This window comes from Camponotus floridanus, unplaced genomic scaffold, assembly GCF_003227725.1.
Source record: "Camponotus floridanus strain SB8 unplaced genomic scaffold, Cflo_v7.5 scaffold66, whole genome shotgun sequence".
Lineage (NCBI taxonomy): Eukaryota > Metazoa > Arthropoda > Insecta > Hymenoptera > Formicidae > Camponotus > Camponotus floridanus.
The window spans coordinates 357589-376861 of NW_020229834.1; the positions used below are offsets into that span (position 1 = coordinate 357589).

At 32.7% G+C, this 19273-nt stretch overlaps 4 protein-coding genes across 7 annotated transcripts; 3 read left to right on the forward strand and 1 right to left on the reverse strand.

Moving 5' to 3' along the window:
* Positions 1-62: 62 nt before the first annotated feature.
* On the forward strand, positions 63-1879 carry LOC105257157 (nuclear transcription factor Y subunit C-8). Its single transcript, XM_011267600.3, has 5 exons — positions 63-316; positions 528-600; positions 727-820; positions 1119-1304; positions 1372-1879. The coding sequence occupies exons 1-5, from the start codon at positions 275-277 to the stop codon at positions 1643-1645; spliced, it is 669 nt and encodes a 222-aa protein (XP_011265902.1). The 5' UTR covers positions 63-274; the 3' UTR covers positions 1646-1879.
* Positions 1880-3968: 2089 nt separating this feature from the next.
* On the forward strand, positions 3969-8375 carry LOC105257158 (lipase 3). 3 transcript variants are annotated; one of them, XM_025413372.1, is made up of 10 exons: positions 3969-4599; positions 5567-5739; positions 5990-6188; positions 6281-6395; positions 6582-6825; positions 7169-7327; positions 7422-7509; positions 7627-7769; positions 7884-8035; positions 8110-8375. In XM_025413372.1, exons 2-9 carry the CDS (start codon positions 5623-5625, stop codon positions 8031-8033), a joined length of 1215 nt encoding a protein of 404 aa, XP_025269157.1. In that variant the 5' UTR covers positions 3969-4599; positions 5567-5622; the 3' UTR covers positions 8034-8035; positions 8110-8375. The 3 variants fall into 3 exon arrangements, with proteins under 3 accessions (XP_025269157.1, XP_025269158.1, XP_011265903.2); XM_025413373.1 differs by having other exon boundaries at positions 5600-5739; XM_011267601.3 differs by lacking the exon at positions 3969-4599 and adding an exon at positions 4602-4620 and having other exon boundaries at positions 5545-5739.
* A 245-nt stretch (positions 8376-8620) lies between these two features.
* LOC105257161 (arginine/serine-rich protein PNISR) lies at positions 8621-16620 on the reverse strand. Its single transcript, XM_011267608.3, has 12 exons — positions 16028-16620; positions 15726-15914; positions 15364-15620; positions 14827-14998; positions 14520-14701; positions 13744-13989; positions 13485-13587; positions 12475-12546; positions 11992-12086; positions 11745-11904; positions 10739-11671; positions 8621-8798 (listed from the first exon to the last, which is right to left on the reverse strand). Exons 1-11 carry the CDS (start codon positions 16119-16121, stop codon positions 10764-10766), a joined length of 2478 nt encoding a protein of 825 aa, XP_011265910.1. The 5' UTR covers positions 16122-16620; the 3' UTR covers positions 8621-8798; positions 10739-10763.
* Positions 16621-17824: 1204 nt separating this feature from the next.
* Positions 17825-19251, forward strand: LOC105257159. Of its 2 annotated transcripts, none has more exons than XM_011267606.3 (4): positions 17825-17928; positions 18466-18663; positions 18740-18932; positions 19009-19251. In XM_011267606.3, exons 2-4 carry the CDS (start codon positions 18472-18474, stop codon positions 19116-19118), a joined length of 495 nt encoding a protein of 164 aa, XP_011265908.1. In that variant the 5' UTR covers positions 17825-17928; positions 18466-18471; the 3' UTR covers positions 19119-19251. The 2 variants fall into 2 exon arrangements, with proteins under 2 accessions (XP_011265908.1, XP_011265909.1); XM_011267607.3 differs by having other exon boundaries at positions 17875-18083.
* The last annotated feature ends 22 nt before the right edge of the window (positions 19252-19273 follow it).

The window sequence follows — 19273 nt, forward strand, 5'->3', positions numbered from 1 at the left end:
TTGGTCACGTGACGTCTTTTGACGCTAGATGAGCACCGAGTGTCACGTGAAAATCTGTCCTAAGGCATCCGCGTTGTAAGATTTTGGAACAGCCCTCACGTTATGCATACACTGGAGAGAGAGAAGAAGAATCACGAAGACCCCTTTCACGAGAGCTTTTGTTGTTCCGTTTGTTTACGCTATTCGCGGCGTGTCGCGTGCGTGCCGTGCCGTGCCGTGCCGTGTCGTCGCACCTTGTCGCGTCCTCGTGAAAGCCTATCCGCGTGAAAACAGCATGCCCAGCAAAAAGAAAAAATATAACGCTCGTTTCCCAGCGGTAAGCGAATATACTTGCGCGCGGAAACAAATCGAACGATACCGATAAGAGAAAAATGAAATCGTGTCGATTTTAAATCTACTCGCTAACTCGGTGACGCGATATCGGATGTGGATATTTGTTATCGAGGAGAAATTTACAATCAAGCACGATATTCGATGCGTATTCGAATTGATATAACCTAACCTAATCGTCGCGTGTTTGTTGTCAGGGTCGTATCAAGAAGATTATGCAGACGGACGAGGAGGTCGGGAAGGTCGCCCAAGCGGTGCCAATCATAATCTATATCCTTTCTTGATGTCTCCTCCCTTTTTTTTTAGGAGATTTCAGATTATCATAGATTTATATAGGCCTTGCAATTGTTCAGGATACAAACACCTGTATACGTTTATTTTCTTAACAAAGCTTACCTAGAACTCTAGAACTGTTTGTACACTCATTGTTAACGAAGACCATGCAGATCACGAGTGCCAAAAATGCTAAGACTCTAAGTCCATCTCACATGTGAGTAAACAATTGTGTTTGAATATGTTGAATAAAACAGATGTATCTGATATTTGCATCGCTGTAAATTCTAATGGTCTAGCTAATTGTTATAAAGGTAATCGTGCATTTGTTTATATATTCTTGTAGAATTATTTATATATCTTGGCACAAAACTATTTTTTTGTCCTCTCTTTTTGTCTACTTTTTATCCTGAGCAAAATAATAAACAGAAGACAGCATTTTACTTATAGATAAATACTTGGACAAGCATAGTAGAAAGGAATTTTCTAAAATATCTTCTAATATCTTTTTATAGGAAACAGTGCATCTTATCCGAGAGCCGATTTGACTTTTTGAAAGATCTAGTGAAGTCTCTGCCTGATGTATCAGGACCTGATGATGAGGTGCCTACGTCACCGGATACTCCTGCTCCACTACAGATCAATCTATCAAACACAACTACTGCATGTTCTACTGTAACACAGCAATCTGATCCATTAGAGTGAGTTTCAATATATGTGATATGATCCTCTTAATATTTCACATAATCATAATTCATATCTCTGCAGATATCAAAAACAACTGGGATTGCCAATTAGCAATGAATCGAATGTAAATCATAAAAGTACAAAAGATAATGGATCGATCGCAATTTCAAATAATCCCATTAACCAAAGGGCAGTAGGAGGACACTCGCAGGTTCCAGAATTCCAAATATCTATACCTGCATCCTTTCAAATTAGTCAACCAAATTTTTATACGGAGGTTAATCCAAGCGCAAGTAATCAGCCGACATCGAACTTTGCTCACACTGCCAATATTGATGAGGATTATGATACATAATCTCTTTATGAAATTTAGGAAGTTAAAACTTATCTTGTTAGTTTTCGCACATAATTAGCTGAAGATGGTAATAACGACGCGCTTATACGCGCAACAGAAATATTTTTCAGAATTGCTCATCTGTTAAATTAGCTTTAATTGATTCTAAAAATTGACTTTAAAAAACTCAGATTGAGGCATTTCTATATATTTGCTCATTTTTTATTTTTATACAAGGTGATTCAAAACTTTATCTATGAGTTCAAAACTCTATATCTTACTATATTATTTAAGATTTAAAAGATTTAAAAATCGAATCTATATATATATATTTTTTTATTTATTTTTTTAAAAATTTATTTAAATAAAAAACAATTATAAATTGTTGCAAACAAATAGCGTTCCTTTATCATGTTTATAGACGTGTGGATTTTCTGTGCCACCCTCCATACAACTACATGAAATATTAAATTTGTCAAATTTAATTTTTTTTATTTACTTCTAAATTAACACTCAGGATTTATGGTAATGGTCCATACAATTTTAAAAAACTGAGAAAGACTGCTGCAATAATATGAGAAAAAATTATAAACAACTTAACTGTTTTAAGCTACAATTTACGATCATAAAAATACATCAAAATTCTGCTTTTTTTTATAAAATTCATCTTGTATTTTCTAAATAGAATTAATTTCCTTTTCATAATATTGTAAGAAAAATTGAGACAAATTTACAAATATTTTTATTTTTGTAGAGAGAAAAATGCAGCTTAAAATGAAGAAACAAAATAAAGATAATCTTGAACATTTTATGGAGAAGAAAGATTTTTTATATTTTATCATAAATCTTCTTCATAAATCTTTATCATAAATTATAGTTTGCATGCAACAAAATTTTGTCTCTAAAATTATGTCTATAATTGTTTATAATTGATCCATGTTTGTTTTGTTTTACAATTTTTTTTTCAGATTATCATAAAATCGTGTGGACCATGATAATAGACATCCTATATTTACATATATAGGTTGTACATAATACATCAATATTAAAAGTATAATATCATAAACTAAGCAATTTTATTGATAGCGTTATATCACATTGTGGTATATGTGTTCACAGATATGTCGTGTAATTGTTATATCTAATTTTGAAATTATTTTCAACTTTATTGTTTATATGAACTAAGTCGTAAAACACATTCTCAGAAAGTAGTTATCTTTATAGAATTATTTAAAAACTAGAGGAAAAATGGAATCTTTGCCGCTTTTCTCAAACGTGTTGTATGTGTAATGACGATGATATATATGTATATACGTGTATTCTCTATGCTTAAAAATGAGATGATGGAGTGTACATTCTATAAAGACGTTAGATGCACATATGATTCCGGTTACAACAAATGTATGCCAAATGCAAAGATACGTCTAATAATTAGATAAGACTAATTGACTATGTACGCTTTATACTTTCCGAGCATCTTTCTTTTTCAATTCACCACTCATCCTTACACATTCATCCTTTGGAATAAAGAGCTTATGCTATTTAAATTCTTTTTTATTTGAGAGCGAAACAATAGACATTTCAAACTATTGAATTCGACCTATATATGCAAATCTAACATTTACATTTACCGTGACAATTTCTTGACTTTTTATTGTAGTTGCAATCGTTTTAAGAAGGGGATTTAGGTCATGGACTAATATAAATATTTATATCGTAGATATACAGTATTAAAATACCTCTCGTAATGTTTGAAAACTTCGCTCTTAATAATGAAACAACTGGCTATTGAAGAATGCTTATTGGCTGCGAACTCAAATAAGGATCGAAACTAATTTCGTTGCTATAAGCGAATTTTATAGATACTAGAAATTTTATCAATTATTAGATCGAAAATGGACTGAAAAGGGGAAGAAATTTATTTATCGCTGAAAGCAAACTTTGTTAATATAAACAGCATAATTTAAATACTATATCTATTTTAAATTATAAATATTAATTTGCAAATATCTATTTGATAGTTTGATAGCTTACATTTGACAAGATCTTCGCTTGGATTTTCTCGAAAAAAATGAAATAATTTATATTTATTTTGTTGATTATTCTGTAGCAGTTTGAATACTCTGTTCTTATATAAAAATAATTGCAAGACTTTACGTATATTTTGCAAAATATTCTGTTGTAGTTTAAAATCTCTGTTTTTACATAAAGATGATTGACAAAAATCTGAACTTTTATCAGAATGCAATAATCTTGCATATATTGAAAAAAAAATTTTAGTTTCTTTTTCAGGCTAAAAATAGAATTATAGAAAAATAGATTAATGCAAAAATGAAAGGCGAATATATAAAACAAGATTAAACAATAATTGATTTTGTACAGTGTCCAAATATAGCATACATGTAACGCAAATTTTTTACATTTAATCATTCACTGTATTTTTTATACTTATCGTGGAAATGTCAAAGTTATGAATGTTGGATGTCGCATGACATATCTGGAATCTACCCAAAATAATAACAAATTTTAATCGCGAATTGGATATAATTAATCTTGTAGAATTATCTTGAAAGACGAGAAGACCCGCAAGAAATTTTTTACAAATCTGTAATCTGTGTGAGTATGAAATACGGATTACTATAATCGAAAGTTATGCGCATTCGTCACGTGCTCGAAGCTGCTACTTGCATCTCGATATCATTTTCAACCTTAGGAAATTCGTGTCATTAATGAAAACAATTGCGGCCTCGAATACGTGAGCGACAAAAGACTAACAATGATAGGAGTTAAAAAAAAGAAGGGAGAGCTTTACGGAAATGACTCGTTGCCATAGAAGAAATCAATTTATCCGAACTTTAGTCTTGTTTCGCAATTCAAGTGTATTATATTCTCTTCAAGAAGAGAAAAAGGATAGGATAAATAGTGCGGGAAAGATTACGAGAGTTTAAAAAAATATTGACATTTTACATAGAGCTGTATTTTGAATTAAATAACAAGTGTTTATTATTTTAGGAATTACATTCCATTTATTTGAATTTTTTATTTTATATATATATATATATTTATATATATATATATATATATATATATATATATATATACACATATAAAATTGTAATTAATTATGTGTGTGTGTGTGTGTGTGTGTGTGTGTGTGTATGTGTATGGGTGTTACAATATATTATCTCATAGTATCTATGTCCAAAAGACAATCACAGGACATCCTGAAGATGTCCAATCGCCCAAAGATGTATTTTGGATATGCATGCTATGTGTGAGACATTGTATTTTTTTCAAAAGAAACGAAATTTATATTCTGAAATATTTAATTTTGATTATGTAAAGAATGTTATTTTGTGAATAATTTGTAGATCTATACTTGAAATAGGATACATATATTAATTATGTTGTAACTATTCGCAATCATAAATTTCGAAATCAGTCAACCGTCACTATTCATGGAAGCAAGTATGATTAAAATTTTGTTTAATCGTGATATCCTTGAAATTTTCGATATTGTATGAGAAGACGAATGAGAATGAGAAAACGAAGATTATATACAATTGAAAGGGGGACATTATTTATTTCGTTTACTGCTCATAGATTGAAATTCTAAATCCTACGCGGATATTTATGTGTACTCGCATACATTATGTTAATTATATAATATATTTATCACACGCCCCAGCAAATACAGAATATTACAGCACTATTGCGACAATATTACAATGTTGCGGCAAAATTACAACATTACAGTAATGTTGCTACAATATTATGTGTTTATTGGGGCAAGACAGATACACACAATATTTAAAAAGAAAAAGTTAGCCCGTTTACTATTTAAATAGATTTTCGTCTGTTCACGATACATCGTCAATCGTTGCGCGCGAATGATATGTTTATAATAGTTTATATTATAGTTTAATGATACGTTTATAATAGTATAAAGTGCATACTACACAAAACTATCGATAGACTGTCAAGAGACTATCAAGATAATGACTGCACATTGGTGTTTCGTCTCGTTGTTATGCTACGGATTCATCGTTATAACAAATGGTCTGATTCGCACACGCCAAATATTCCCGCCGCGGATAGATCCCAATTTATATGTCGTAAGTGGAATCTCGAAAAATAATTTAGTTTCTTTCTTTTTTTTTTTAAAAAATTACCACTATATTATCATCATTTACAAGAGAACATTTTTTCCGAGCCGGAAATTATAAAAATCATTCAATAACGTGACAAATTGTTCATAAATTTGCGGAATTTTCATTATTCTCTTAATGTCAAAATAATAAATTTAGCTTGTCAATATATTATATATCATAGATTATATATCAGTAAATCCAGTGCGTTTTCTAGGAAGATTTCGTGAAACAGAGCGGCTATCCATTTGAACTTCATCATGTAACAACTGGGGATGGATATATATTAGCTGTACATCGAATACCACCTAACAATTTGAACAAAACTACACAAAATCGACGAGTAGTGTTAATCATGCACGGATTGCTGGGTTGTTCGATGGATTGGGTGATAACGGGTCGGAATCGATCAATCGGTATAAAAAAATCAATAAGTTTTTTAAATTTAAGGATAAACACATCGGACGCATTGATTAAAAAATTATTCTTAAAATTATTTTATCGTTAGCTTATCTGTTGTCTGATGATGGTTACGATGTATGGCTCGGTAACTCCCGTGGGACGACGAATTCGAAAAATCACACGACACTTTCCTTAGAAAGTCGTCAATTTTGGGATTTCAGGTATCGAAGTTCAAAATATATTGTCTTTCACGTTCTTCGATAAATTTAACGTTAAAATTCAATATTTACTTTATTTACGTAGTGCTAAGAATGCGAATACGATTCGGCAAATATATTTGAAGTTCTTTAAGTTCGTAAATAATTTTTAATAATGATTACTTTTATGAATATTAATATTCTATCTAGTTGGCACGAGATGGGTATTTATGATTTACCCGCTATGATAGACTACATATTAAATCAAACCGGCGAAAAACAGCTGTTTTATATAGGCTTCTCTCAAGGAACAACGCAATTCTGGGTTCTAGCGTCTCTCAAGCCGGAATATAACAGAAAGATCAAACTGATGTTAGCTTTGGCTCCCGTAGCTTACATGGGACACCTGGGCGGCTTATTAAAACCTCTAAGTGTCCTCGGAAATTTTTTCAAAGTAAGAATAATAAGTCTTATGTATTAGACATTCTGAAATTTGAGAACTTAAAGAAATGTAAATAATTAATACAAACCGATCTCTTTCAATATGTATTTTATTTCACATATATGAAGAGATTATAATTATTATTATTATATAATTATTTTTTACATAAAAACGAAATAAAGTGAAAAATCTTTACACATACTTATAAATGAATTTATTTTCTCGTTACGAAAAAATTACTATAAAATATGTTTACTGTACATTTTCTAAAGAAATTTATTTAAAAAAATAATATAAATTGTGCGAAATATATTTTATAGTCCATGTTAATTTCATCATTTGTCCAATTTGGCAGATATTTTATAAGTTTAGTGGATTTTTCGAATTGTTGTCAAATTCGGAAATGGAGAAAACAATAACATATACTTTTTGTCGAGAAGGCCTTATAACTGAACCTATTTGTGCGTTCGTTATTTCCATGATCGGAGGTTTTAGTCACGGTGAAGTGGATCATGTAAGCTATCGTCGTATAATATTGTATCGTCCGAGTAAATGTAATTCCGACATTTGCGATTTACGATAGATTTTGCAATGTTACATATTTTCAGATGCATCTAGTGGAATATTTACAATTTGCGCCGGCAGGATGTTCATTCAAGCAATTAATTCATTATGCGATGTGTGCTCAAAATCCAGGTATTAATTCTGCAATTGGATTTTATTGCAAAATACATTGCATAAAAACAGGTTTTCCGCATAACTTCGCAATAAAACGGCTTGTGTCCTCATAAAAAAATTACTTTCCTCTTACAGGTCATTTTCAGCCTTATGATCACGGTATTATAAAGAATATGCTAGTATACAGACAATTCGTACCGCCAGAATATCCCATAGAAAGGATTACAACACCGGTGATATTGTTCAACGGCCTGAGCGATGTTCTGGCTGCTCCGAATGTAATTAGACATGTCATTAATTAATTTGCCATTAGAAATGCATATAGAAAATAATTATCATTGGAATATCATCAAACCTCAATGTCATATTTGATTGTAACGTTATTATTTTAGGACGTTGCGATATTGAGTAAAAAGTTACCGAATGTAGAGAAGTATACAGTTATGGTAAAACCATTGAGTCATTTCGATTTCGTGTACGGTAAAAACATACGAGATCTCGCTTACAATCATCTGATTGAAAAAATGAATTCAATTCCATGAAGGTAAGACGCGAAATAAAATTCTCAAAATTTATAGCGATTTCTATCGATTACATGTCCGATTTACGATCTTGTAGATGGCCCATCATTGATTAATAATGAAATGATCTCAACTACCTATGAAACTGAAACTATATAGACGATAGAATTTTGTCGTCTCTTTAGGCGTCTGATCTTCCTTTTTTATATTGTACAAAGAACAAGGAATCCAAAAAGGAAAAGATCGAAGGAAAAAACCGAAATATTTTTTTGAAGGAAGGAAGGACACTTTATTACTTGATTAGTAATGAGGATCATCATTGTTTCCGTTCAATATACAACGACAATCAGTATTTTTAGACTCTTATTTCGTTGAGCAAATAACAGTCTTTAATGGAATTACATCGAAAAAAATGCAATTACTTTAGTTGATTATACATTGCCAATTTTATTTCGCGCGACTTTCATATATAAATCTTGATATATTCGCGTTCGTTCGAATATTATTCATATATATTTGAGCGAGATTTCTTCCTTTTTAGGAAGGAAAGATGTACATAGTCATATATATTAATAAGATAATATTTTAGAGACAAATTTAATACCATATACCTCAAGTATTGCTATTTATTATATATCATACGTATTTATAATACACTATTTTTGAGAGAAAATTTAATGTGATATATTCAAAAATTGTAACTGTACCACAATAGTGGCTATATGTTGACGAACTGAATCATAGTGAAACGTTGAAGCCGATTCAAGGAAGCCAGTGTGGAAGATGCTGAAACAAAATAAAATTTCTAGGATTCGTGTTAACATCCTAACGCACATTCAGTCTACAATATATTGTGCAAGTCACATTACTTTTAGAACAATATTCTTTAGAATTTATGTTAAAAAGACGTTTCTTCTTTTTTTTATCAGAAATCAAATATATTTCTCATTTCAATTGAATACAAATCTCATGTCATTAGAGTGCTTTTCGACACACTATGTATAATATAATTAACGCTCATATATATTAAATATAATAACTATTTTTAAATATAAATAAAAGTCTATATGCACATATGTCCGTATTCGCGGTTGTTCTATCAGCAAAATTTAATGTGAATTTTATTTATTAATATCAAAAATAGCATTCACTATATTAAAGATATTTCTAATAAATTACAGGTTTTTTAATCAAGTATCAAAAGATGATTAAAATATTAGATATGATTAAAAATCCTTTAATTTATCAGATTCTCGCACAAATAATTGCATTCATTGAAAAAACAAATCATTGTTTAATAGTTATATTAAACAATTTAATATTTATTTAATAGTTACTCTATACAAATGGCATATTCTTTTTTAATTTCCTTGTCAAAAGAAATATGCATTCGCAACTGTGCTATTATTTATATGTATTTTAAAGACTTTTTATATTTTTATTTAATTAATTCTCAGGGAATGATCAGTTTTCATTTATTAACGAAAGTGTGATAAATTGCGCGCGCACGCTGTTTTTTTTTTTCATATATTACTACATCATCTTGCTACGGGAAAATTGCCCGTAATCAATTTATTATATATTTTAATTATATATATTCGCGTTTAAATGTAATGCAGAAAGCCTTACTTGACTAGTTCTATGTCAAAATATGTATCAATGAGAAATGCTTGAAATAAAGGAAGAAATTTGAACCTTAAATGTTTTGATAATAAATGGAGCAAAATATGCGTTTATCAATTAATAATAAAACATTTCTTTATATATAAATATCATATTGTATTAATAATAAAATATTTAATAATAAAATATTTACTTGAAATCTTTTATGCAATAAAAACTATATTTGAGTTGATTATTTTATTGCCTTAGTTTACTTCAACTTGTCATCTTGAAGATATTCAAATGAATATATGTGTGCAAAATATTTGTCATATTTTAAATGCATTTTGATTATTCCACTCTCGAATCGTCTTTTGCGCGCATGTATGTGTGTATGTATGCTATTTTTATTTCTTACAACTAATCTAATAATAAATCTCTTATAACATAGCTACATATAGAAAATCTTTAGACTGGAGTAATTCTGTTATTTTAATTGCTAGATCTTCATCACTAGATTTTCAAAAATTATTGAGCAAATTTCACTGTTCTTCTATTTTTCTTTTTGTAACATATTATCATGTATTTTATAATTGTTTTAATAATATAATAAATTTTTTCATCAGTTTAAAATTTTTTTACAAAGAAGAAACGAGACTACATATAAATTTCAATCAATCTTCTTAATTATGTGTCGCGTTATTACAAAGAAAATAAATATCCATCAATAGAAAGAAGCAAATAAAAAGAAAAAAAAACTTCTTTATATGCAAATAGTAGATTGCAATTAAGCGCACTACGCTTCCATATCGATTATATATATAAAGTATATTTATATATATATAAAGTATAATTATAACTATCGCGCGTCTCGATATTATAATACATAAGAAAATCCATGAGAAATATCACAAACATTCCAATGAATCAATACAGAGCCCAGTGCGCGATGATGCGATGAAAAAAAGAAACGGGAAAGAAAGAGGAAAAATTCCCGAGAGCAATTGTCGGTTAGTCTACACAAAATATATAAGTGACAAACTCTTATTAAAAACAGAATATATTACTTTGGTTTTCATATTATTCTCTGTTAAAGCTAAAATCAGAATGAACATTCATACAACCTTGGGCTAGGAGAGCAGATCAGGCTCAATTCCTGTATCGATGTGACGACTTCTTACCATCGCGATGGCTCGACTGTCGTGATTTAGATCGCGACTTTCTATTTCGATCCCGCGATCTGGATCGACTGCTCCGTCGTCGACTTCTCCTGGAAACATATGACCTCGATCGCCTGCGATCCCTCGAGCGAGTACGCGATCTCTCCCTGCCGCCTCCACGCGATCTTGAGCGCGATCCTCTTCGCTTCGCCGTTACGCGCGACGATTTGCTGCGCGATCGACTGTTCCTTCGCCTGTCTCTGGAACGCGAGCGGGATTTCCTCTTACGGGAACGCGATCGCGACGACCACTTCTTGCGATCGTCGGGAGACGCCGACCTGGAACGTCGATAGCTTCGCGAGCGCGATCTCGCGCGTTTTCGATCGCGCGATCGCGTGCGACGCTTCTTGGATCTATGATCACTGGAGGAACGCGAGGATCGCGAACGATAGTTCTTGCGCGACTTGGCCGATCTCGAGCGCGAACGCCGTTTGTGCGCCACGCGTTCGGACGAGCGCGACGACCTGGTGGAGCGTCTGCGGCTTCGCGACTTGCTCCTGCTCTTGGATTTTCGTCGCCGCTGGTGATAACTACGCTGCTCCTGCTGCTGTTGCTGCTCGCGTTGCTGCGACTGCGACTGCAGCTGTTTACTCGTTTTGCGCGCTTTGTCGTGTTTCTTGGCAGACTCGCGGCTCGATTCGGACAAGCTGCTCGTGGATTCGGTGCTGCTCGACTCGGAGTCGGCCGATCCCGATACGGTGCTGCCCGCTTTCGTCGCTTGCTGATGGCCGTCGGCCGTTGGTGCGTTCTGTAGCGCCGCCGTTTGTGGACTTTGCCCGCCGCTCGATAAAGTTTCGGACGCTTCTCTTTGATTATTTATCGTTTCTTTTTCATCAACTAAAGTATGACGTCAGGGAGTTACATTAAATTGCGCAGGCCACATACGGTTGTGTTATTTGTCGAAACATACCTGACTCCCGGCAGCTAGTATTACCGGTATGATTTTCTTGTTGTCTACTGTTTTGCTCCTCGTAATTACGTTGCTCCTCCCTTTCCTCCTCCTCAGCGAGACGCGCCTCGATTTCCTCCTCCGTCTTGCGAAACGCCTGCTGTCGACGTCTCAATGTCTCCTATGAAATTGGAATTCGTTTTAGAATAAAATAAAATCATTAATTTAAATTATTTATTCGAGAAATTTGTTTGCAAGATTCACTTACTTTCAGCTCCTCGTCACTGTCGTCATCATGAATCTGTGCATGTTCGCTTTGCTCTTCCTCGGATTCGCTGTTACTGTCACCATAGATGCCCAGACCTACAACAGATGAAAGATCGAAATTACATCCGTCCGGTACGTGCGATATAATGTTTTTCGAAATCGGAATGGGTGTGAAAAAAAGAAAAAAAAAACATACAAAAAACTTGAGACTTTGATTAATTTTTGCAGCCATTACTTTCATCAAGGAATACCTTGAGGAAGAACGAAAGAAATAGAGATAGAGGAAGAGAGAAAGAGAGAGAAATTTTTCTCTCGGTTGTGGCAATAAATCTCTACGAACGAAACGGCCAAATTAATATTGAATACATTCACGCATTGATACATGTTTTTTTTTTCTTTTTTTCTCTCAACAAATTACTTGCGTCATTTTTTTAGGCCGTTCCTTAAGGATATCGCCGTGTGTTATATCAAGTGTTGTACTCACCGAGCTTGCGAGTGATCTGAGCAAGAGGGGCCGTGTTGTTGAGGGATGCGACGGGGGTCTCTCCTGCGGGGACTTACAATACACACGCATTTAGTAACCAAAGCTAAAAGTGCTATTGCACGGATAAATGACCCCGATAATATTGAATGACTCTTTATTGGCTCATTTTCGCAAGGGGAGGGACCGAACCATTCCTTCGTCCCTTCGCTTCCTTTCATGTACCTTAAGAAATCTTTAGCATTATTCCACACTTACAAAAGTCAACAAATTATATCAATCTTTACGCGAGAAAATTGATCGACATCGCGATTTAATATATGCAGATTATCGTCGGAAAATAGGAAATGAGATCCGCATAAAACTCGAAACGAAGAAGTTAGAAATATTTATAAAAAAATCTCGGATCAGCCAAGTGTCAAGTCAAGTGCCTTGAAATGTATAAAAACTAAACGATAAAATGCCCATGACGTAAAAATGGGTATGAGATTCTCTTATTATTCTTTTAAATGGGTATATGAGAGAATCTCTTATTATTCTATTAAATATTACTAACTAAATATAACATCTAGGTATTTTTGTTAAAACAAATTCTGATTACATAAAATTTCGATTATAGATTCTGAAAACACTTTGTTTATACTACAGTATAAATAAATATATAATATTAGAGTCTTTTTATCTCCTAAGGAGATGTGTCGCGCGAAATGATTGTCAGGCATAAAAATGCCGGCACGTAAAAAAGAGAAATTTCTAAAATCTACGGCACGTAATATGAAACGATTACGTGATTAAAACGTGAGAAAGTGAGAGATATGCCTTATGCTAAACGCAAATCCCTGAAAACCAAAAAAAGCAGGATGTCCTGAAATTGCCGAATAATTAAGTCTATGCATTAATGAATCTTTGTTTAATGCTTTCTTTCAACTTTATATTATATATACAATCGCACAGCTTCGTCGCAGCTTGGCGAAAATTCAATTGGTTAGTTCTATCGTGTGTATCTGGGGTACCTTTGGCACGTGCGCGGCTCCAAACCTCTCTGCATACCGTGGCAATCTCTTCGTTCGTTACCTCCAAAAGTATTTCCGTCAGCGATCGTCTTACTTTCAACATCTGTAATAAACGAAAGACACAAATTATTTCACGTATTGTGATAAAATTGATTACATAATAAATTAAGAATATTCGCCATCGGATTAACTTGTATTTTAGTTGATTTTGATCTTGATTAATTCAACGATTTAACTTTGAATGCCATTTTCCGCTTACCACATCTTGGAAGATTTCATCTAAAGATCGTTTTTGTGCGACTGCTGGAAGTGCGCTAGTCGTGGCGGTTGGACTCTCATCAGCGTCCGCGTGAGATTCTGGTGAATCAGCATCTCTGAATCGTGACTTTCGCGGCCGAACAATGATATCCGGGGTACGATCATAGCTCTTATCTATAGATTGTTGCCCACGCATGTTACTCGCTACATCAAAATCCTGTTCGGTCTCCTTCTCCGAATCGGAGTCCTGAAAATCGTGAAAGAAAAAGCAGCGGCGATATGTAATTTTCAGTCATATAAATCGAGACCGAGTTGTTTGGAAAATGTATAACATGAAGAACATTCAGAAAAAATTTTAGATTAATAGAAAAGTAGTCGCGATTTTTAATTCATAGTTCTTTCTCCATCCGATTCAAGCAGCCATGTTAATTTTGAAAAGTAGATGACATCCTGCTACTCGTTATTTGCAACTGGAATTTGATTAATGATTAATATTATTATCAATATAATGATTATCATTATTTTTATTATCAGAAGCATTCAATTGCTATATTTGTTTAAAAAAATACATATATAAATATATAAATTGCAATATATGTTGTAATCAGCATAAATCTTAAGTTATCCCCACATTGACTGAACATATTTACAATTTGCAATGTTCCATTAGAGCTATGATGCTAAAAGGGCCCCTATATGGCGCTGTGAGTGGTAATGAAAGTCCACTGCTGCTTCTCTATTTATTTAAAATTCTAGTGTAACATGATTAAAACTTACAAATTTACTCTTGCTAGGATTGAGCACTGCACGCGCTTCATCCTCTGCTTGCTTGCGAGCCTCCAACTCTTGCTTCCTTAAGATCTCTAGCCGCTCTCTTTCTACAGCTTTTTGTTTTTCCTTCTCCATTTTCTCCAATCCTTCTCGAATCCATGCAGGTAACTGTCTCCGTTTTGCAGCATCTATGCAGAACAGATTAATAGCAAGTTATAGCAGTTAAATTATCTAATCCATAATTGCCAACTAGAAAACTCATACGAACTGTGACAAGAGAATTGTCGTTATTATACTTTCTAAAATTTTTTACCTATAGTTGTAGTAGTATCCTCTTCCGGTGTTTTTTCCCTATCATCTCGACATCGGACCGGATCCATTACTCTCATATGAGGTGTTCTATTTGGATGCCTCATACCCTTCATAAAAGGAGGCGGCTGTGATGTCATTGTGTTAGGTGCATCTCCAGACCAATAATTAGTAACCTGAAAAAGAAGTATGTAATACGATTTAATTGAGAAATGACTTAAAACCTTTGTAGCTTTCTTTTGATGAAAATATTCAGAAAACTATATATTATTGTTTAGACAATTAAATAGAAAGAATATGACTATTACACAATAGTTACTTATGATAGAACAGTAGAATTTTTGAAAACAAATTTATCATTTGAAACAATCATATATACATATATATATCTAAAATAATTTATTATCTGAATATTTAAAATCATTGAACATTAACAGCATGAATTTGTATGAGGAGATAATCGGGAAGAATTTCATAACTTTATTACTCTCTTTACAAGTTTATTAGTTATAAATTCTTTTTATTCTGTTTTTAGTTATACCTGATTGTATGATTGTGCAGGCGACAGTGACGAGTTGTATGAATACAACGATGGTGCAGCAGGAGGAGGCGCATTAAAATCTGTAGTGGTAGATATTGTCGGTGCAGGTGGTATAACTGGCATAGTTGGAAGTCCGATTGGTTTGCCATCAGGACCTATAGTAACACCAGGTGGTGGTACACCACTCCATTCCCAGCTTCCTGTTCCAGATGCTGAAGTGTTCCAGTGACCCCACTGATTCCATTGAGTCCAAGTTTCTATTCATATTGTCACAATGTTGTATGAGAGAAAATGATATCTTACACTGTCAATTCTTGTCTATATGCTGTCTCTTAAATACAAAATCATGCTTCTTCTCCTACCAGATCCACTGATGGTTGGTGCAGGCGGTGCTGGAGGTACTTCGTCATCTTTGGTATCCATATCCATTGGTGCCTCACCGCTGCCATCATTTGCAGAATATATAGGATTTATAGTTGGTGGCGGCGGTGCTGGTGGTACAACTGTCTCTTTCATTTTTATCCACTGTTGTGCCAAAGCTGCCCAATCCACTGTTTCCAGACAAACATTAACATTACCAGTAAATAATTTATACACAATTATTTACATTACTGAACTTCACAATGTATCAAGATTTATAAACGTATCTATTGTCAAAAATTACCTTGATCATTACTCATGTTTTGATAGGCAGTGGGATTGAGTGCCCACTGAGTCGGATAATCTTTTCCGTCAAACATATCTCCACTCATCTTCATCTACGGAGATGCCACAGCGAGATCCTAAATCTAGCTGAGATTTAACAGTATACACAGTATTATCTTGCCAGATTACTACAGTGTGTTCTCTATCACAGTACAAGGAATATACTCTGATTCTTTACATTACTGAAGCAGAAATTCAATCTACGGCTAATCGAACAGCATCTTTGCGTACTTTTTTCGTTTTCGCAGCGTCAATGTTTCAGAAATATCCTATCAGAATGTTGCTATGTCGTATGAATGAAAATCTTACATCAAGCACTGTTCTTATATACGGGTCTCCTTGTAACCGGCAATATGGAATTCGCTAAAGAATCTCGAAACATATATCGCCATCACATTATCACCGGTATATACTTTTCGAGATCTAAACAAAATTATTACTTCATTCCCGAAAATGTTTTTCTGAATAAGGAACGAAATATCAAACCACATTAATTACATCTCTTCAACTGATCTTTTCACTATACTCGTATAGTTGTCACTGCAGATACATTACTAGTCATGCAGTGTTACCATACATTCTTGTAAATTCTCGCGCAATATGGCTACGAATATTAGTTATGTATATATATATATATAATTATTGAAATATTTTATATTTAGTTTACCTATGTATATGTATATAAATATAAAACACTTATTTAGCAAACATTATTATTAATAAAATAACAAATAAAAATTTCTATTTTGTAAAAATTTGTAATATATTAGTGCTTATATGCAATTTATAAATTCTAATTTAAAAAAAGGTACATTTTTATCAATTCTGAAAAAGACATACATGTATTATGCGATATTATATGTGTTTAATTGTTTTGTTATTTTTCTGCTTCGTTTTTCCTTTTTCTTCGTGACTTCTGCTTCTCCCTCTCGTCTTCTTCTAAGGTTCTCATTTAAAAATTTCAGAAGATCCTTGTTAAGAACGTTGTTCAAAATAGTTCATATTAGCATATTGCTATATAATGCGCCGCTTTGTAATGTCTAGTAATAGATTTAAAAAAAGTTTATATATATATATATATTTATATACAATGTAATACCTAAAGTTTTTAATGTTTGTTGAATAATAATTTTTTTATATTATTAATGCGCTTATTTTAATTCTTATTTTATTGTTTAAATTATTGCTTAATTAAATTTATTAAATATTTTTATGGTATGTAATTAATTTCTTTTAATATAATTAATTTGATATTTCTTTATTTCGCGAAAACTCTTTTCTTTTTAGAATCATTTACGATTAATAAATCGCCACTTATGCTACCGCCATTTTGTGCAATGGTATGCCTGTTTGTATCATGAATGGCTGCATTCAGCAGAAAAAGCTGCTTTGCAACTATGTAAAATTCATGAGCCTGATTGGTGTATACTTTTAATTTTAACTGAATCTAAAAGCATGCACCAATCAGATTCACGAATTTTACAATAGTTGTAAAGCAGCTTTTCTTACTGAACGCAGCCAATGTTACTAGATAAACCGAGCGTGTGCTCTATTTTTTTATCAAGCTCCGTTTGCAAAATTTAAAGTGTAACGGCAGTCATACTTCATTTGAGCAGAATATATTTTTGAATTTCTTATCTCTCATATTTATCATTTTTCATCATTTATTTGATGTTTATTCACCTATATTATTCAAAGTGATGATAAAAGATTGTCCTATAATTCTCTGATCAATCAAAAATCCTTTCAATGTGCGAAGCAACTCACGAACGTTGCATTCCTGAACGCACTTGACATCTAGTGCTAACCTGCTATTCTAGGCCATTTTACCTTATCCTGCGCGAAGTGTCTTTGCAGACAGTAAGTGTCTTAATTCGCAGTTTTTTCAGGTGACATCGTCGATCGAAATCGTGATATTGTCCTAATTATGTAACTCGAGTCATTTCTTTGCGCGTGATTTTTTTATGCGCGATTTCTATTTCTCGGTTCTCGACTATCTTATTATCATCAGTTAGGTAACATTTGCACTTGCACATACAATTATATGTAATTTCGGAGATATAAGATACTCCTGAATATTGACGTTTCTTAAGAAAGATTATTAGTTCAAAATCAAGACAAACATTTTGCGTTTACTTTCATATTACATGATAAATAATTAATTTGTAATAAAAGACCACTAGTAAAATTATATATATATATATATATATATATATATATATATATATATATATGTATATGTGTGTGTGTTTGCATGTATGTATTTGGCAAGGTATTGAGAATGAAATTGGAAAAATGATTTGAAAAAAATTTGTATATGTAAAATTGTAGAAAAAAATACTGTATGTTTCTTGTATATAAAGTCTTGCCTAAATGTATAATTTCAACACTTTTCAGTAAATAATGGCAGGTAGACTATTTGCAAATCACTTGCGATCTGTTATCCAAATACAAAGATGTGGACTAATGACAGTGGATAGGATTGGGAACAGGGATGTGGTTGGCTATGGATTTAATGGCGAACCTAGTTACTTAGACAGAACAGATTTTCCCTGTCCTGCAGTACGTTGGAAGGAAAATACCTCTGATATCATGGTAAGAAAAGAAGATAATAGTGAAATCATATTTTATATATCATTATTTGATTACGATTGTTAAATTGCCATATCAGGCTCTGAGAGAGAAAGAGAAGGGAGACTGGAAGAAACTATCTATTGAAGAAAAGAAAGCTCTGTATCGTGCTAGTTTTCGCCAAACGTTCAGCGAAATCGATGCACCGACAGGAGAATGGAAAGGCATTCTTGGATTAAGTTTCATAGTTATAAGCGCTGGCGTATGGCTATACATATATTTCAAGATATTTGGTATGTTTCTATTTTTATGTGACTCAATTCACTTTGAGAAATCTTGATTTAACATATTTTTTCTCTTTCTATCCAGCCTATCCAGAAATGCCAGAAACATTCTCGCTAGAACGCCGACTAGCACAATTAGATCGTATGAAGAAGCTTGACATGAATCCGATCGAAGGACCCCTTGCTCGAAAATAAATTATCTATTCTTAAATAATTTAGTCTCATTATGTACAGTTCTTTCCATGGACGCTTGTATATATGTACAAGTGGCAAAATTTCAATAAAATGCCATATGGTTACATTAGAGCGCCATTGATATTGAAATATACTTATATAGTTTAAAATATCAA

Coding starts and splice junctions, on each gene's coding strand:
- LOC105257159 (XM_011267606.3), top strand. CDS start 18,472: ATGGCAGGTAGACTATTTGCAAATCACTTGCGATCTGTTATCCAAATA. Junction 18,664..18,739: donor AAAATACCTCTGATATCATG/GTAAGAAAAGAA, acceptor TTGCCATATCAG/GCTCTGAGAGAGAAAGAGAA. Junction 18,933..19,008: donor CATATATTTCAAGATATTTG/GTATGTTTCTAT, acceptor CTTTCTATCCAG/CCTATCCAGAAATGCCAGAA.
- LOC105257161 (XM_011267608.3), bottom strand. CDS start 16,121: ATGAAGATGAGTGGAGATATGTTTGACGGAAAAGATTATCCGACTCAG. Junction 15,621..15,725: donor ACCAACCATCAGTGGATCTG/GTAGGAGAAGAA, acceptor CAATATGAATAG/AAACTTGGACTCAATGGAAT. Junction 13,990..14,519: donor ATCCTAGCAAGAGTAAATTT/GTAAGTTTTAAT, acceptor CACGATTTTCAG/GACTCCGATTCGGAGAAGGA.
- LOC105257158 (XM_025413372.1), top strand. CDS start 5,623: ATGACTGCACATTGGTGTTTCGTCTCGTTGTTATGCTACGGATTCATC. Junction 6,396..6,581: donor CGTCAATTTTGGGATTTCAG/GTATCGAAGTTC, acceptor TATTCTATCTAG/TTGGCACGAGATGGGTATTT. Junction 7,510..7,626: donor GATGTGTGCTCAAAATCCAG/GTATTAATTCTG, acceptor TTCCTCTTACAG/GTCATTTTCAGCCTTATGAT.
- LOC105257157 (XM_011267600.3), top strand. CDS start 275: ATGCCCAGCAAAAAGAAAAAATATAACGCTCGTTTCCCAGCG. Junction 601..726: donor AGCGGTGCCAATCATAATCT/ATATCCTTTCTT, acceptor AACAAAGCTTAC/CTAGAACTCTAGAACTGTTT. Junction 1,305..1,371: donor CAGCAATCTGATCCATTAGA/GTGAGTTTCAAT, acceptor ATATCTCTGCAG/ATATCAAAAACAACTGGGAT.